At 31.3% G+C, this 13,534-nt stretch overlaps 1 protein-coding gene across 9 annotated transcripts in view; it reads left to right on the forward strand.

Annotated features, from left to right (window-relative positions):
• Relch (RAB11 binding and LisH domain, coiled-coil and HEAT repeat containing) overlaps positions 1–13,534 on the forward strand; it is a 102,655-nt gene that overhangs the window by 38,304 nt on the left and 50,817 nt on the right. For 5 of the 9 annotated variants that reach the window (XR_007105168.1, XM_047526303.1, XM_047526304.1 and 2 more), the window contains 4 exons: positions 1,118–1,193; positions 2,634–2,729; positions 2,878–2,901; positions 10,551–10,663. Coding sequence is in view for 8 of the 9 variants with exons in the window: in XM_047526303.1 (XP_047382259.1) it covers positions 1,118–1,193; positions 2,634–2,729; positions 2,878–2,901; positions 10,551–10,663 (309 nt within the window). In the remaining variant the exon portion in view is untranslated. The remainder of the gene's footprint in view (positions 1–1,117; positions 1,194–2,633; positions 2,730–2,877; positions 2,902–10,550; positions 10,664–13,534) is intronic. The other 4 variants (XM_047526306.1, XM_047526307.1, XM_047526308.1 and 1 more) reach the window with 1 other exon arrangement.

Raw genomic sequence — 13,534 nt, forward strand, 5'->3', positions numbered from 1 at the left:
AAATGAAAGGAATGAAAGGAATTGAAATTAAAGAATTAAGCAAAGACTGAGTCATATAAACCCATGTTAACTGATTTAAGAGAGTTTGGATGTAATGGTATCTAATTTTTTGAAAGCATCCTTCAGGGTAAAGCAAGACTGGAAGAGAGGAGACTAATGTAAGGTGTATAAATTGGAAGAATCCAAGTAAGAAATGAGTGAGAACTGTTAGAACTTTGGGAATGAACATGAATAGATTTGGATAGATTAGCAGGATAATTGGAAGTTTAGCGATTGATTGGATTTGAGGTTAAAAAAAGGGAAAAATCAAAACTCATGTGTTTTTTGGCTTGAGCAAGTGGATGGATTATAGGCTCTCCCGTTGATAACATATGGGAGGATCATAAAAGACTCAAACATTGGCACACCATTCGAACTCTACAGTCATAGAGATTACTGGGTGCCATTTTGCGATATGTATTAAATAAGCATTATTATGTAAGTTTTGGGGTTAGCCTATTCTTGTATAACTTAATCATAATTTTATGAGTACGCTACAGTACAGATCAGTATTGTGTTGGAACTATAAATGGGTTTAACCTTTATTATATATAAATAGCTTAATATTTTCTATTACCAAAAGACTTATTTCTTTAAAATGTATTATGAACTTCAGTTTATCGTTAAATTTTGTCTCTTTTATGTGGGTGGGTCTCTAACATGAAAGTTCGTCATTATTATCATTATTTATATTAGTACAACTTCAATTCCTCTTAGTAATATACTAGATCAACCTTTGTATCTACTTTACCTTCAATAATCTTTTTGGGACCATGGAGAATTGGAGGTGAGGAAAGTTCTCATTTTAGATTTTGCAAATATTTTCTGTAATCATCAGCCACTGTACCATTTCATTTCAGACTTGATTCAGTAACTTAAGGACCATTCATTCATGGTTTGTCTTTTTCTCCTATATATTTCTCCAGTGAAATGTTCTTTAAGTAACTGGTGACTGAGAAATCTGGTTAACATTTATAAATGAGAAATAATACAGAAATGGGAGTTATGCACTACTTTTACCTTAAATGTCAGTGATAATTCTTTGGTATTCTCCTTTTCTTCCAATGTTTTCTTCTAGGAAATTGTCCCCTGCTTTCCACCAAGCACTACTTTCTTTTTGTCGAATGTCAGCAGATAGTCGTTTAGGATCAGAGGTAATCCTTAAAGTACTCCTTTACTTCCTTAAAGTATTCTACTATATTTTCTTATTCATGTCTCATACAGAAGCATATATGATAACACTATATTTCAATGAAAGTCTGCTATTAAGAAACAATACCTTAAATTGTAAACTTAAAGGGAAATTACTTGATTATTTCTGTTCTTTGGATGATGGCTGTGTTTATAAATATTAAAGTAACCTCTTGTCTCTGTTTTTAATACAGTATGTCTAATGATAGCATCTTTTGGGTACAATTCAGAATACTAAGGTGTACACTGTTTTATGTTTCAGGTATTTTTAGATAGCAGTTGTTTTCATTTCACTCAAGGTGATTGTCTTTCATAGCAAAGTTTTAATTCTCAGATCTGTTTTGCTGATGTAATTATTGCAGACTCATTTTGAGAGCATATTTATTATTATTATTATTATTATTATTATTATTATTATTATTTTCCTATCTTTCTATTCACTTCTTTTCTAGCTGTTTTTTTAGTTGATTCCACTTGTTCTTCCATGCACTCTGTCTTAGATTGTCACTGGGAATATTAAACAGCTGGAAGATGGTTTAGTTGCAGTCTGGCAATCTTCATTATAAGATTGTATCAGCTTTTTTGGACCACCCCTTGTATACAACTTCATTATACAAACTGCTTAGGCAGTGATTGCAGTTTTGTGAGTATATTTTCAAGGATAAAAACAGAAACAGCCCCAAATCTATTTTATCCCCACTTGTTCCCAGAATTAAATCCTGGTAGACCTCCCTGACTTCACCCTTATTTTTTTACTGGTATTTTATTTAATTTTATAATATACACATATTTTTATTTTTAATTGGCACTTAGTAATTATATGTATTTATGGGGTATGTTTTGATATTTCAATATATTAATACACTGTGTAATGATAAGATCAGGGTAGTTAGTATGTCTGTCACTTAAGATATTTAGATTTCACTATATTGGGAACATGCAAAATCCTAGCTATTTGAAATATTCAGTTAAACGTTATTCACCATACTTATCTTATTGTGCTATAGAACATTAAAAACTGTTCCTCCTGGGGAATGGAGATGTTACTCAGTGGTAGAGTGCTTTTCCAGACTGCTTGAGGCCGTGGGTTCATTACCTAGCACTGTAAAATAAATAAAATTATTCCTTCTATCCAATTGTGCCCCCTTTACTAGTATTTTTTAGAATTTTTAAAATTTGTTTTAATTTGTTATACATGACTTTACTAGTATTTTTAATTCATCTTGGCCCACAAAATGTTGATGCCGTTTGGGGTCAACGTTGTTATGGTCATTATTACCATAAGTTATGTTGGAATGTGTGTTAAGAACAGAGGTAGCAGGATCTAAAGCATTAACTTTAACCTACTTTTAATGCACAGAATTCTTCCATTTTCAACATTTTTTAATTCTTTGATTTTCTAGGTGTCCCGGATTGCAGACAGTGAAAAAAGCGTTATGTTAATGCTGGGACGCTGCCTGCCACACATTGTTCCTAACGTACTATTGGCAAAGAGAGAGGTAAAACACATAAAGTATTTTCACCCCAATAATGCCATCATGTTGTCCATTTTTTGTCATTTTGAAGTTTAGTGTTATATTTTTATTTTGTTAAAGTCTGTTACTTGCAATCATATTCTTACTTTTGTGCATGCATCTCTGCTCCTAGAGAATGGTTTTACACCTCTGTCAGGTGAGTTCAGTAAAACTGCATGGTATTCATGTTTTTCCAATTTTGCTTAAAGCATTATTAGCTTCTGCAACACTAATTATTACTGTAGGTCCATTTGTGTGTCATGAATCTTTTTTTTTTATCTCTAATTTATCTCTGCTATTGTTATAGTGTGCTTGATATGTCTACAGAAGTGGATGCTCTAAGTATTGAAAATTAACAGGGGCTAATAACTATGTAATTCTTTCCCCAAATATACTTATAGTTATTTATTGTAAGTGTTGGTTTTATTATGTTCATTTGCCAATAACATAGGATAGTTCTAGTGATAGGATAGCTAAGATAGATATTGACTGTAATAACTTAAATATCTTTTAATTTTTTCTTGTGGATAACTGTTGATAGATTCTTTAAATAAGTAAGATACAATTGCAAATATATTTTATTCCACATAGTCTGTAAACACTCTAGGAAGTTATGTTTATAGTCACATTTATAAATCATTATTAAATAGGATTTAGCCAATAAAGGATTAATGAGAATTATCTGTAATCTCATTTAAATGGCAATAGATTATTTATTTGCTAATAAATTATTATTTTGAATTATTCAGTTTAAGAGATAAATTTCCAGTTCACAAATTTTTTATTATAAGTGGATTGACTATTTTAGAACATAAGTTTCTACTGTTATTGTTGTAATGTTTACCACCAATTTTACTTATAATTCATGGGACCTACAGTATGATAGGTACATGATGCATTGGCAAAACCCATTTAAAGCTCATCCTTAGTTATCTGTTTAGCAAAAGAAATTTGTGCTGATCCTCAAGAAAATTTAAATGTAGAGTTTTTAAAACTTTTATTCTTATAGTTATTTTTAATTCCAAGAGGTTAAAAAACTTTTCTTGGTGGTGGTTTTATTTTTCTCTTAATAATTTAAAAGCAGTGACATAATAAGAATTATGAACGTTTTCTATATCTTGAAGGATCAGTGTCCAATTTCAGATTGTTTTGCAGTTCTGCCTGGCAGAATGGTGTTTGAGCTTCTTTTTCTTTTTCAGCTTGTAACATAACCGTGCATTAATGTTTGCATCCCTTTTACTGTTTCCTTAATGTAATCTGTAAGTGTTACAGAAACCTAATTATCATTAAATGAAGTTTTAGCTTTTTAATTTTAATTTTCCATATTATCATAAAAGACCAGCACTAAAATCTGATTGAACTGCATGAAGTATTTATAAATTTGCATCATTGGTAATCAGACACATTACCTTATATATATAGATGTATATGTACACACACACATACATATATCTACTTTGAGGTATGTTTACTTCTCTGATTTTTAAATTTTTAGTGTTTATAAAGTACATAACTATAATTTCATAAAGAACTGATCATTTTTCTTTAGTTATTTAGTTACTTGTTTCTTGTTCTATTTTATCATAAAATTAGCCATTTGTAATAAAACAAAGTTACCTTCTTTCAAAATTAAGTTGCACAACAATGAAGTTTATCATGGTTTGGTTTAAAACCTGTCCCTGGCATAAAAAGACAAAACCTTCAGAGAATATGTGTTTAGCCCTGGGTTCAATCCCCAGAACTAAAAAAAAAAGATGGAAGTTTTATTTCATTACAACTGAATTACTTTTTAATATTTCATCCCAGCTTTTAAATCTATATTTTTTAAAAAAGCTCTTTTCATGTTGAAGGATTAGTATTTTAGATTTTTCCGTATTAAGTTTCATATACTCCCTGTCAGTAAAAACCTTTTTATTGGTATGTAAATATGGTTAAAATGTTCCCCTTTTTCTTTTAATATTTTTCAGTAAACTGAAGAGCATACTAATATCCTAACTGATTACATAAAGTATTAGGAACAGTGTATATGATTTTGATTAAGTAATATATTCACTTCATGTAGCACTTTTGAAATGTAAAAAGATGTACAATGAAAGCTTTTCTCTTTTCCCTGTACTTTCACAACTGTTCCAAACAAAATTTTACTCACTTCTAGGGGTTTTTTTCAAGTCTTTTGATAATTTTATTAATTGAATTATCTTCTTTTTGGGGGAGGGTGGTCACCAGAGATTTAATCAAGGGACACTTAACCACTGAGTTACAACCTTAGCCATTTTTATTGTTTATTTTGAGACAGTGTCTTGATAAGTTGCTGAGACTGACCTTAAACTTGCAGTTCTCCTACCTTATTCTCCTGAGCTGCTGGAATTATAGGCGTGCATACCATTCCAGGCTTTTTTCTTGTTTTTGAATTGTAAGAACTCTGTATATTCTGGATATTAAAGCCTTATCACATATGTGATTTGCAAATATTTTCTCCCATCTTTACATTCTTGATAATATTCTTTGTTGGGCAATTTTTTTTTTTTTTTTTTATGAAGTCTGATTTATCTATGTTCTCTTCTATTGTTTTTACTCTTGGTGTCAAATCTAAGAATCCAGGGCAAAATCTAGGGCCAAGAATATATAGCCCTGTGCTTTCTTCTAATGATTTTATAACTTTAGTTGTTATATTAATTAGATTGCTTGCCTCTTTGAGTTACTTTTTGTATACGGAGTAAGGATACAGGTTTATTCTTTTAATGTTAGCTATCCAGTTCTCAGGGCAACGTGTTCAACATAAAAAAAATTTTTCCCTGTTGAGTGTTCTTGCCACTTTTGTCAAAAATCAGTTTGCTATAGATTGTTTGAGTTTATTTCTGGACACTTAATTCTGTTCCATTGGTCTGTATATCTAACCTTGTTCTACTCCTGCACTGTTTTGTTGTAGTTGTTAGTAAGTTTTGAAATGAGAAAGTATAAGTCCTCCAATTTTATCTTTCTTTAAGTAATGTTTGACTATTTAGGGACCCTGCAATTCTGTATAAATTTGATGCTCAGCTTCCATTTTTGCAAAACAGATCATTGAACTTTTCCAAAGCAAAAGGGAATAAAATGTAAATGTTTCACTTGATTGAATTTATTCCTGGTTATTATTTTGGGTGATACTGTATATGATATATATTCCATAATTTTCTTTTCAGGTTATTCATTGCCGGTATATAGAAATATAGTAAATATTTGTGTTTTAATTTGTGTGTTTAGAGAGTCACACACCTTGAAGCTTTGCTGAATTTGTTTTCTACGCTAGTGATTTTTGAAGTGTTCTGTGGTGTTTTCTATATGTAGAATTTTGATATCTACAAACAGATACTTTTAACTTGTTTCTTTTTCAATTTGATTAGCTTTTTTCCCCCTCATTCTCTATTGCTACCAGTACAGTGTTGAATAGACTTGATTTCAGGAAGCAGATACCTTTTCATTCTGATCTGAGGGGAGGAATACTTTTATTCTTTTGCCATTCAGTATGATGTTAACTCTTTAATTTTTATGAATGCCCTTATGTTATTGAGAACGTTCCCTTCTTTTCCTAGTTTTCTGAATATTTTTGTCATGGAAAGGGCATTGAATTTTGTCACATGCTTTTTCAGCATCTGTTGAGAAGTTAATGAGATTTTTTTTTCTCTTTGTTCTATTAATGCAGCGTATTATATTGATTAAATTATGTTTAACTGCTTTTGCATTATTGGGCTATAACCATGTAGTCATGGTTTATAAACTTTTTTATGTTCTTTCAGAATTGATGTTAGTATTCTGTTGATCCTTTTTGAGTCTATATATGTAAGAGATACTGATTTATAGTTTCCTTCTTATATATTTGTCTAGCTTTGTTATCATGTTGAGATTGTCTTCATAGGATGTGGAGGAATTATTCTGTTCTCTTCCAGTTTTATCAGTTTGAGTAGAATTGGTGTTACTTCTTGGAATGTATTTTTGCAAGTTACCAATGAAGCCATCTGATCAGACTTACTTTGTTTTTAAAGCTGATTATTGGTTGGATCTCTACTTTGTTTCTTCCCTGCCCCTTAAAATCTAATGATTCCTTTTGTTTCACATGCCCCCCCACCCCCCCACCCCTTGCTTTTGTAGTAGGAACACACACATCTTATCTTCTCAGGTGACTTTTTTTTCAAAATTTAAAACTCTCAAATAATAATATCTTGGGAAAATGGACTGTTCATAGGAAATATTTTGGAAGTTTATTACAAGAGTAAGGAAGATAAATAAAAATATTTATAAAATCATGTAAATATTTGCAAAAAGAGATTTGCTATCTCTAAAGACATTTCATCAGAAATTGTTTTACTAGTAAAACTGAAAGGAATATTAATATGCTAGAAGACTTTCCTACTAATTCTGTAGGGTAACCTAGGACTTGAGAGGCAGGAGATCCTTCAGGTAGAAAGAACTAGCTTTGTTATTAAAATTGCTAAAACAGAGAAGTTAAAGCTAATGTTATTTACTTAAATGAAGTGCAAAATCTTAATCACCCCATTAATGAATTCTAAAAGTCTTAGAAAATATGCAATAGTATTAGCACACTAGTTTCTTCTGTAATTATCAGAGGGCAGTCAGTTTTCTATTTCACTTCCATACACACAGTTGATTACTGGAAAAATCTTGTTTTAAAATATTTAAGATTCTTATTACCTCCAAAAATGGACATACAGGTTTTCTTATTGAGGGAAAAAAAAATTACCTTTGAATCTAATGTTACCATTAGAGTTGTTTGGTTTTATTGTGATTATTGTTATTGTTTTAATATTACATGAGGCATTAAATCTAATATGCTTAAGGATTTTGTCATTAAAAAGGATTTAGATACATCTTAAATGGATATTAAAAAGGATTAGATATATCTTACATTGCTCTAGTTTCAGTACATTTCTTTTGTATTTAATCTTACAAAGGCATTTTTAAAAACACTATCACCTTGTCTTTTGAAGGAAATTTAGCAACCATTTTTCAGAATTGTAGGAAAAGTTTTTAAAAGACTATAAAATTTTTCTAATGGAGAGACAAAAGCAAAGGAAATGGATTGATTCAGGTCTGTAAATTTATAAATAGTGTGAAAATGACAAAAAATGGACTGTTGAGAAGTTCTTTGTTGAGAAGGCTTTTTTAAGGCCAACTTTAATCTCATAAAGAAAAATTAACAGCAACAGATAAGAAAATTGCAGCATTTGTTTGAAATACTCTTCATTTCCACACTAATCTTAATTCCTACATGTTTCACTTAAGGAAATTAAGAAATTTTTGCCTTTCTTATATTCTTAGGTACTACGTAGTGTACCAAGACAGGAGCTCTTCTAGTTCTTGGGCCAGTGATCTCAATTTTGTACATGCGTAGCCATATTCCAGTTAAAAGATTGTCTGTATTAATGCATGACATAAACCTTCCCTTTGATTAAGGATTACTGAGCCTTGTGATAAAATAAAATGTAAGGCAAACAGGAATAAAATTATTTTGTTATGCTTATTTTTAAGATAAAGCTAAAGATTCTACTACATATTTTAAACTGTGTCTGTGTACAATTTTAGTAAATATCTTACCTTCATTTTGTAACTTTACCTTTAAAGAGTCATAGACTAGGGGCAAACAAAAAAAAAAATTCCAAATACTTTAAGTACACATGCAGGGATAATAAGAAAATAGAGAGATTAGGAGGAAGCAAGAAAATCATCATGAGAGAAATATCTGACTTGAAGAGTAAGTACAAATAAAACTTTTAGAACCTTTCTTGTTTTCGGGCATCAGAATAATTTCTCCTTTACTTGGTGCTTCCAGAATAACTCCTTTTCATCCTTAAGGTTCTTCTCTGAGGTTCTATTCTAACACATACCCTGGTGATGTTATGTGTTTGTTCTCTCATTAGCAACATTGGGTCTCAGCAGCCTAAATGTAATCAGCAAAGAATTAGAATACTCCTTGGTATTAATGGTCTTAAACTCTAATATTCTTAAATTTCCAAATCAGACAGAATATTTAATATGTTTTAAAGTTTTATTTTATCCTACAATATCAGGAGTAATCCAGCAAGCATCATATTAAGTGTCTATTGAAAATATTAGAGTTACTTTGTTGGTGTGTTTTATTTTTTTGTTTCTTCTCTTGGTACTGGGGATTGAACCCAGGGGCACTTAACCACTGAACCACATCCCCAGTTCTTTTTGTATTTTATTTACAGACAGGGTCTTGCTGAGTTGCTTAGGACCTCCCTAAGTTGCCGAGGTTGGCTTTGAACTCCTAATCCTCCTGTCTCAGCCTCCTGAGCCACTGGGATTATAGGCATGTACCATCACATCCAGCAAAAATATTAGTTTTAATATAGGATCCATATATACTCTTCTTCATTTTAGTACAAAATTATTTTCCCTAATTTTTTCTTTCCTTTTTAGTTACTTTCTAATTTGGAACCTACAAAGGTTTACAAATAGGAAGATTGAAAATGACAAATTTTCGGGGCTAGGGAGATAGTCGGTAGAGTGCTTGCCTTGTAAGCACAAGGTCCTGGGTTCGATCCCCAGCACCCAAAAAGGAAAAAAAAAAAAGAAAAAAAGAAAATGACAAATTTTCAATATCTTCTACTCAGTTTTATTTGTAGCTCCTCCTTCCTATATCTTTGTACCATCAAATTTAAGATTTAAACCAGATAACTATAGCATAATATATAAAGACTTCAGAAATAATAGAAAGGGTCTTTAGGATTCATTCTCAACTTGAAAATTATATCATCTATCTAAGCAAGCATCTTCAAAATGAGAAAATATTTCTTAAAGTATAAACTTTTTATCATATTTTTCTTGGGTTATATCATTCTTTCCTTCTTAGTACATTATGGTGATGATTTTAAAATAACCATAAAATATTATTTTTATATTTAGAGGATTTCTTTCCAAAAATATCACTTTTGGACTTTTATTCCCATTATATTTGAAAATCCACTCCAAAATTAAAAATATTAATATATTTTAATATATTCAGTGTTAAGGATTTTATCTTAATATAATTAAAGTGTGAAATAGCCTTAGTTTCAAATATTTCTATGAAAGAGAGAAGTAAACTTTTGGCTATTACCTTTATTTATCTCTGCATGTTGAACATCTGGTGCAATGTACAAAATATTGTCAAGAATTTATAGTTTGACATTTCTACTGATATTCTGTGGTATTAAATGCTGAGAAGATTTAACAACCTGTGGAGATGTTTTGTTTTCATTTTTGTTTTTTCCTGTGCTGGGTATGGAACCAAAGCCTCTAGCATGTTACCCACCCAGCTCAAAAATGGTGTTTTTAATTAGCCACTGAGTTAGATGTGAAGGGCTTAAAATTATTAGATCATATCTAATCCTAAGGAAGATATATTTGTACTTTTGGATGGAGGGAGAGTTGTTTTTATTTTCTTTTATCTTTTTAAGTTTTAAAATATAATGAATTTTTGCAAGTTTCATTTAAAAACACTTGAATTAAAATTACTATATCGGCTTATCAAATAATGGGAAATTATATAGTGTAAAGAACTAGTGGACCCCTGGGAAGTACTGGATAAAATAACAAGGTTAGTTGACTCTTGAATAACTTTTATTACATTGTTATTTATGCTTTCGGTAAATCAACACAAGTATATTTTAATGTTTTCACTGTTTCGAATAATCAAACTTAGAAAATTAAAATTGACTCTTTTGTACATTGATGTTTAAATATCCATTTAAGAATATTTTGCAGTGCATTTTCATTTTGAAATTTTCCACCTTCGTATTTCTTCAGGAGTTGATCCCCCTCATATTGTGTACAGCATGTCTACATCCTGAGCCTAAAGAGAGAGATCAGCTTCTCCACATACTTTTCAATTTGATCAAGAGGCCAGATGATGAGCAAAGGTGAGTGTGATTACTTCTTTGGGAAATAAATAGTGTTATTTGTTAACGTTTCTTATTTGTCAATAAGATGGACATTTTAATCTACGTGCCTTTTTTCCTTCCCAGTATCTGCTCTAGTGGCATTGGAGCTTTCACTATCCTCATTGATGGTTTCAAATTCTAAGAAAGGCATTTCAAACTATAGTGTCCTTTTATCAAGTCACCTTCCCTCCCTGTTCTTTTTAAGGAAAACTTGGAATTTACTGTAACAAATAAAAAGATAATTCTCTGAGAAATTTAGACTATGAAAAATAAACACAGCCTAAAACAAAAATGACTTTTTAAAGTTTCTGAAAGTCATATACAGATGCAGGTACTGATGGGTATTATCTTATTTCTTATATTTTTGAGAACTAATTCACATTGAAGTAGTACTAAATTTTAGTGAAATTTACTTCTTTTAAAAATATAAATTCCCCTGAAAATTGCAGAATAGTAACTTTTTATCTGAAAATTCTATCTTCTATTAAATCACTTTGCTGATTTCTAGTGGAGAAGAATCTCCTGGTAGTAATTAGGTTCTTCTCTAAACCCTCAGTATAGAAAAAAAGGGAGCAGGGCTGGGGATACAGCTCAGTTGGTAGAGTGCTTGCCTTGCAAGCATAAGGCCCTGGGTTCAATCCCCAGCACCGCAAAAAAAAAAAAGAAAAGAAAAAAGGGAGCAAACAGCATAAAGGTTTTTTTTTTTTTTTTTGGAGTCTGGTACCAGGGATTGGTGCACTTAGCCACTGAGCCACACCTACAGCCCTATTTTGTATTTTATTTAGAGACAGGGTCTTACTGAGTTGCTTAGCACGTCACTTTTGCTGAGGATGGCTTTTGAACTGGAGATCCTCCTGCCTCAGCCTCCCGAGCTGCTGGGATTACAGGCATGCACCACCACACCTGATACATGAGGGTCTTAATAGGGGCCTTACAGGTGGTACAGAGAAGTTGCATATTATGCAGAAAACTACTATTCTTTTTTGCCCTCCAAATGCAATAAGCCATAGTTAGGTGGCATAGCATAAAATTGGACATACCCAGTGATCTCCCAGGCATTATAATGTTCCACAGGAAAACTAACCTTCCTACAGGAAAGAGACTTTCAAAGAAGCCTGACTATCTACCTACATATGTTCTTGGCACTGTTTTTAATGAGTACTTAGACCTGTAAAAGCAAACAATAAAACCTTTATAGATTCTCAGCTGCTACTTATGATTTACCCCTTAAGGAAATGCTCCCAACAGAAAGCAAGTTTTACTTTTTTTTTTGTTTTGTTGTTGTTGTTGACAGAAATAGAACTTTGGGTTTAAGGTAGCAGTAGCTTGACATTTCTTTATTTTGTTTCCAGTTTGGAATTTGCTAAGAAGACATGAAAAAGTATTTTTAGCAACTAAGATATAAATACTAAGCATTTGTGAGAAAAAAACCTGATGGACAGCCATTTTAAAGGACCTGAGAAATTTTTGTTCCTCTAATATCACTGAGTGAGAGTGGATTAAGAAGACCAATCTAAGATTCTTAGTTTTTACTTTGATGAAAGTTTGTTTCATTTGAGTAAAAGGTAGAAGGCCTGTTTCTGTCTTTCCTTAGTCTCCAGACTTCTTCATCCAGAGATTAATATTTCCAGTAAATTTTCCAGTAAACAAGAAATAGAGGGAAAATGGATAGATGGTGCCTGTCATCCTAGAATATGTAGTCTTCTTTTGTAAAACCCTGTAAGCCAGGTAAAGACCAGAAATTGCCCTGAAAGTACACAGCAAGTGTTAATTATTTGCACATTATATTTGGTTGAATAAAGCTTCAAACCAACACACAACATACAATTTACAACATAAATTCCTGTCAAGAGATCTAGATATTAAGAAAAGAGGAAAGCATACCTGGATGCTGCAGAACCACATTAAATTATCCAATCTGTTTCATATACCTCAGCTATCTTGGGAGTAAAGCTGTTGGTCACACTCCCTCCCTTCCTCTCAAAATAAACTGGAGCTGGATCAATTTCTTTTAAAGATTAGTGAACAGAATTGACATGAGCCCTACAGAAGTTCTATATAATGAAAATAGCAGTTCTTCTAAAATTCAGAATAAAGACATTTCTTGAAAATTGATTACAAAAAAGAAACATTATTTGGTATGCTAAAACTCTAGAGGCACGAGTTCATGATTGTTATAAAATAGGAGACAGGAACAAAAAGAAATGGAGACTTAGAGGGAAGAGATTGTCTAGAGAGTAAGAGAAGATAACAAGGACGAAAAATATGCAAAATTTTCAAATTTACATTGAAAACAAAGGAATAGATTTTGTCAACACTGAAAATTGAATCCATGTTGTAAATCATAAATTTCAAATTATCAGTAAACCACTGTGTTCATTGGCCACTTGGAAGGTTGAAGAATTGTTAGCCCAAATGTCCGTGGCTTCTGAAATTTACAGGAACTCTGCAATACTAGCTCATTTTACATGATGATGGACAAAGTGTAACGTACATGTTCCTACAATATTATGCCCTGGTTTTTCTGTAAAATGTTTTGAAAAACTGCCTTTACATGGCATGAATTGTATTATGTAAATAGATTAATAGCCTTGAAAGCATTTTGACATGAATTACTGCTTCAACCAATAGAAGTTTTTAAACACACATGCATAAAACTTAGTTTTTCCTTCATATACTTTGCTATAGCCATTTAAAATTTTCCCTTATGACATTTTCATGAACTTAATCACCATACATTTTATCCAAGTCTTTCTATGTTTTAAAATGAGAGTTTTAATCCTCTGAAAGATATCTTCAGACACTACCTCAACAGTGAAATCCTAGTTACTCTTTAATTATGAAAGATTT

The sequence above is a fragment of the Sciurus carolinensis genome, chromosome 15 (genome assembly GCF_902686445.1).
Source record: "Sciurus carolinensis chromosome 15, mSciCar1.2, whole genome shotgun sequence".
Lineage (NCBI taxonomy): Eukaryota > Metazoa > Chordata > Mammalia > Rodentia > Sciuridae > Sciurus > Sciurus carolinensis.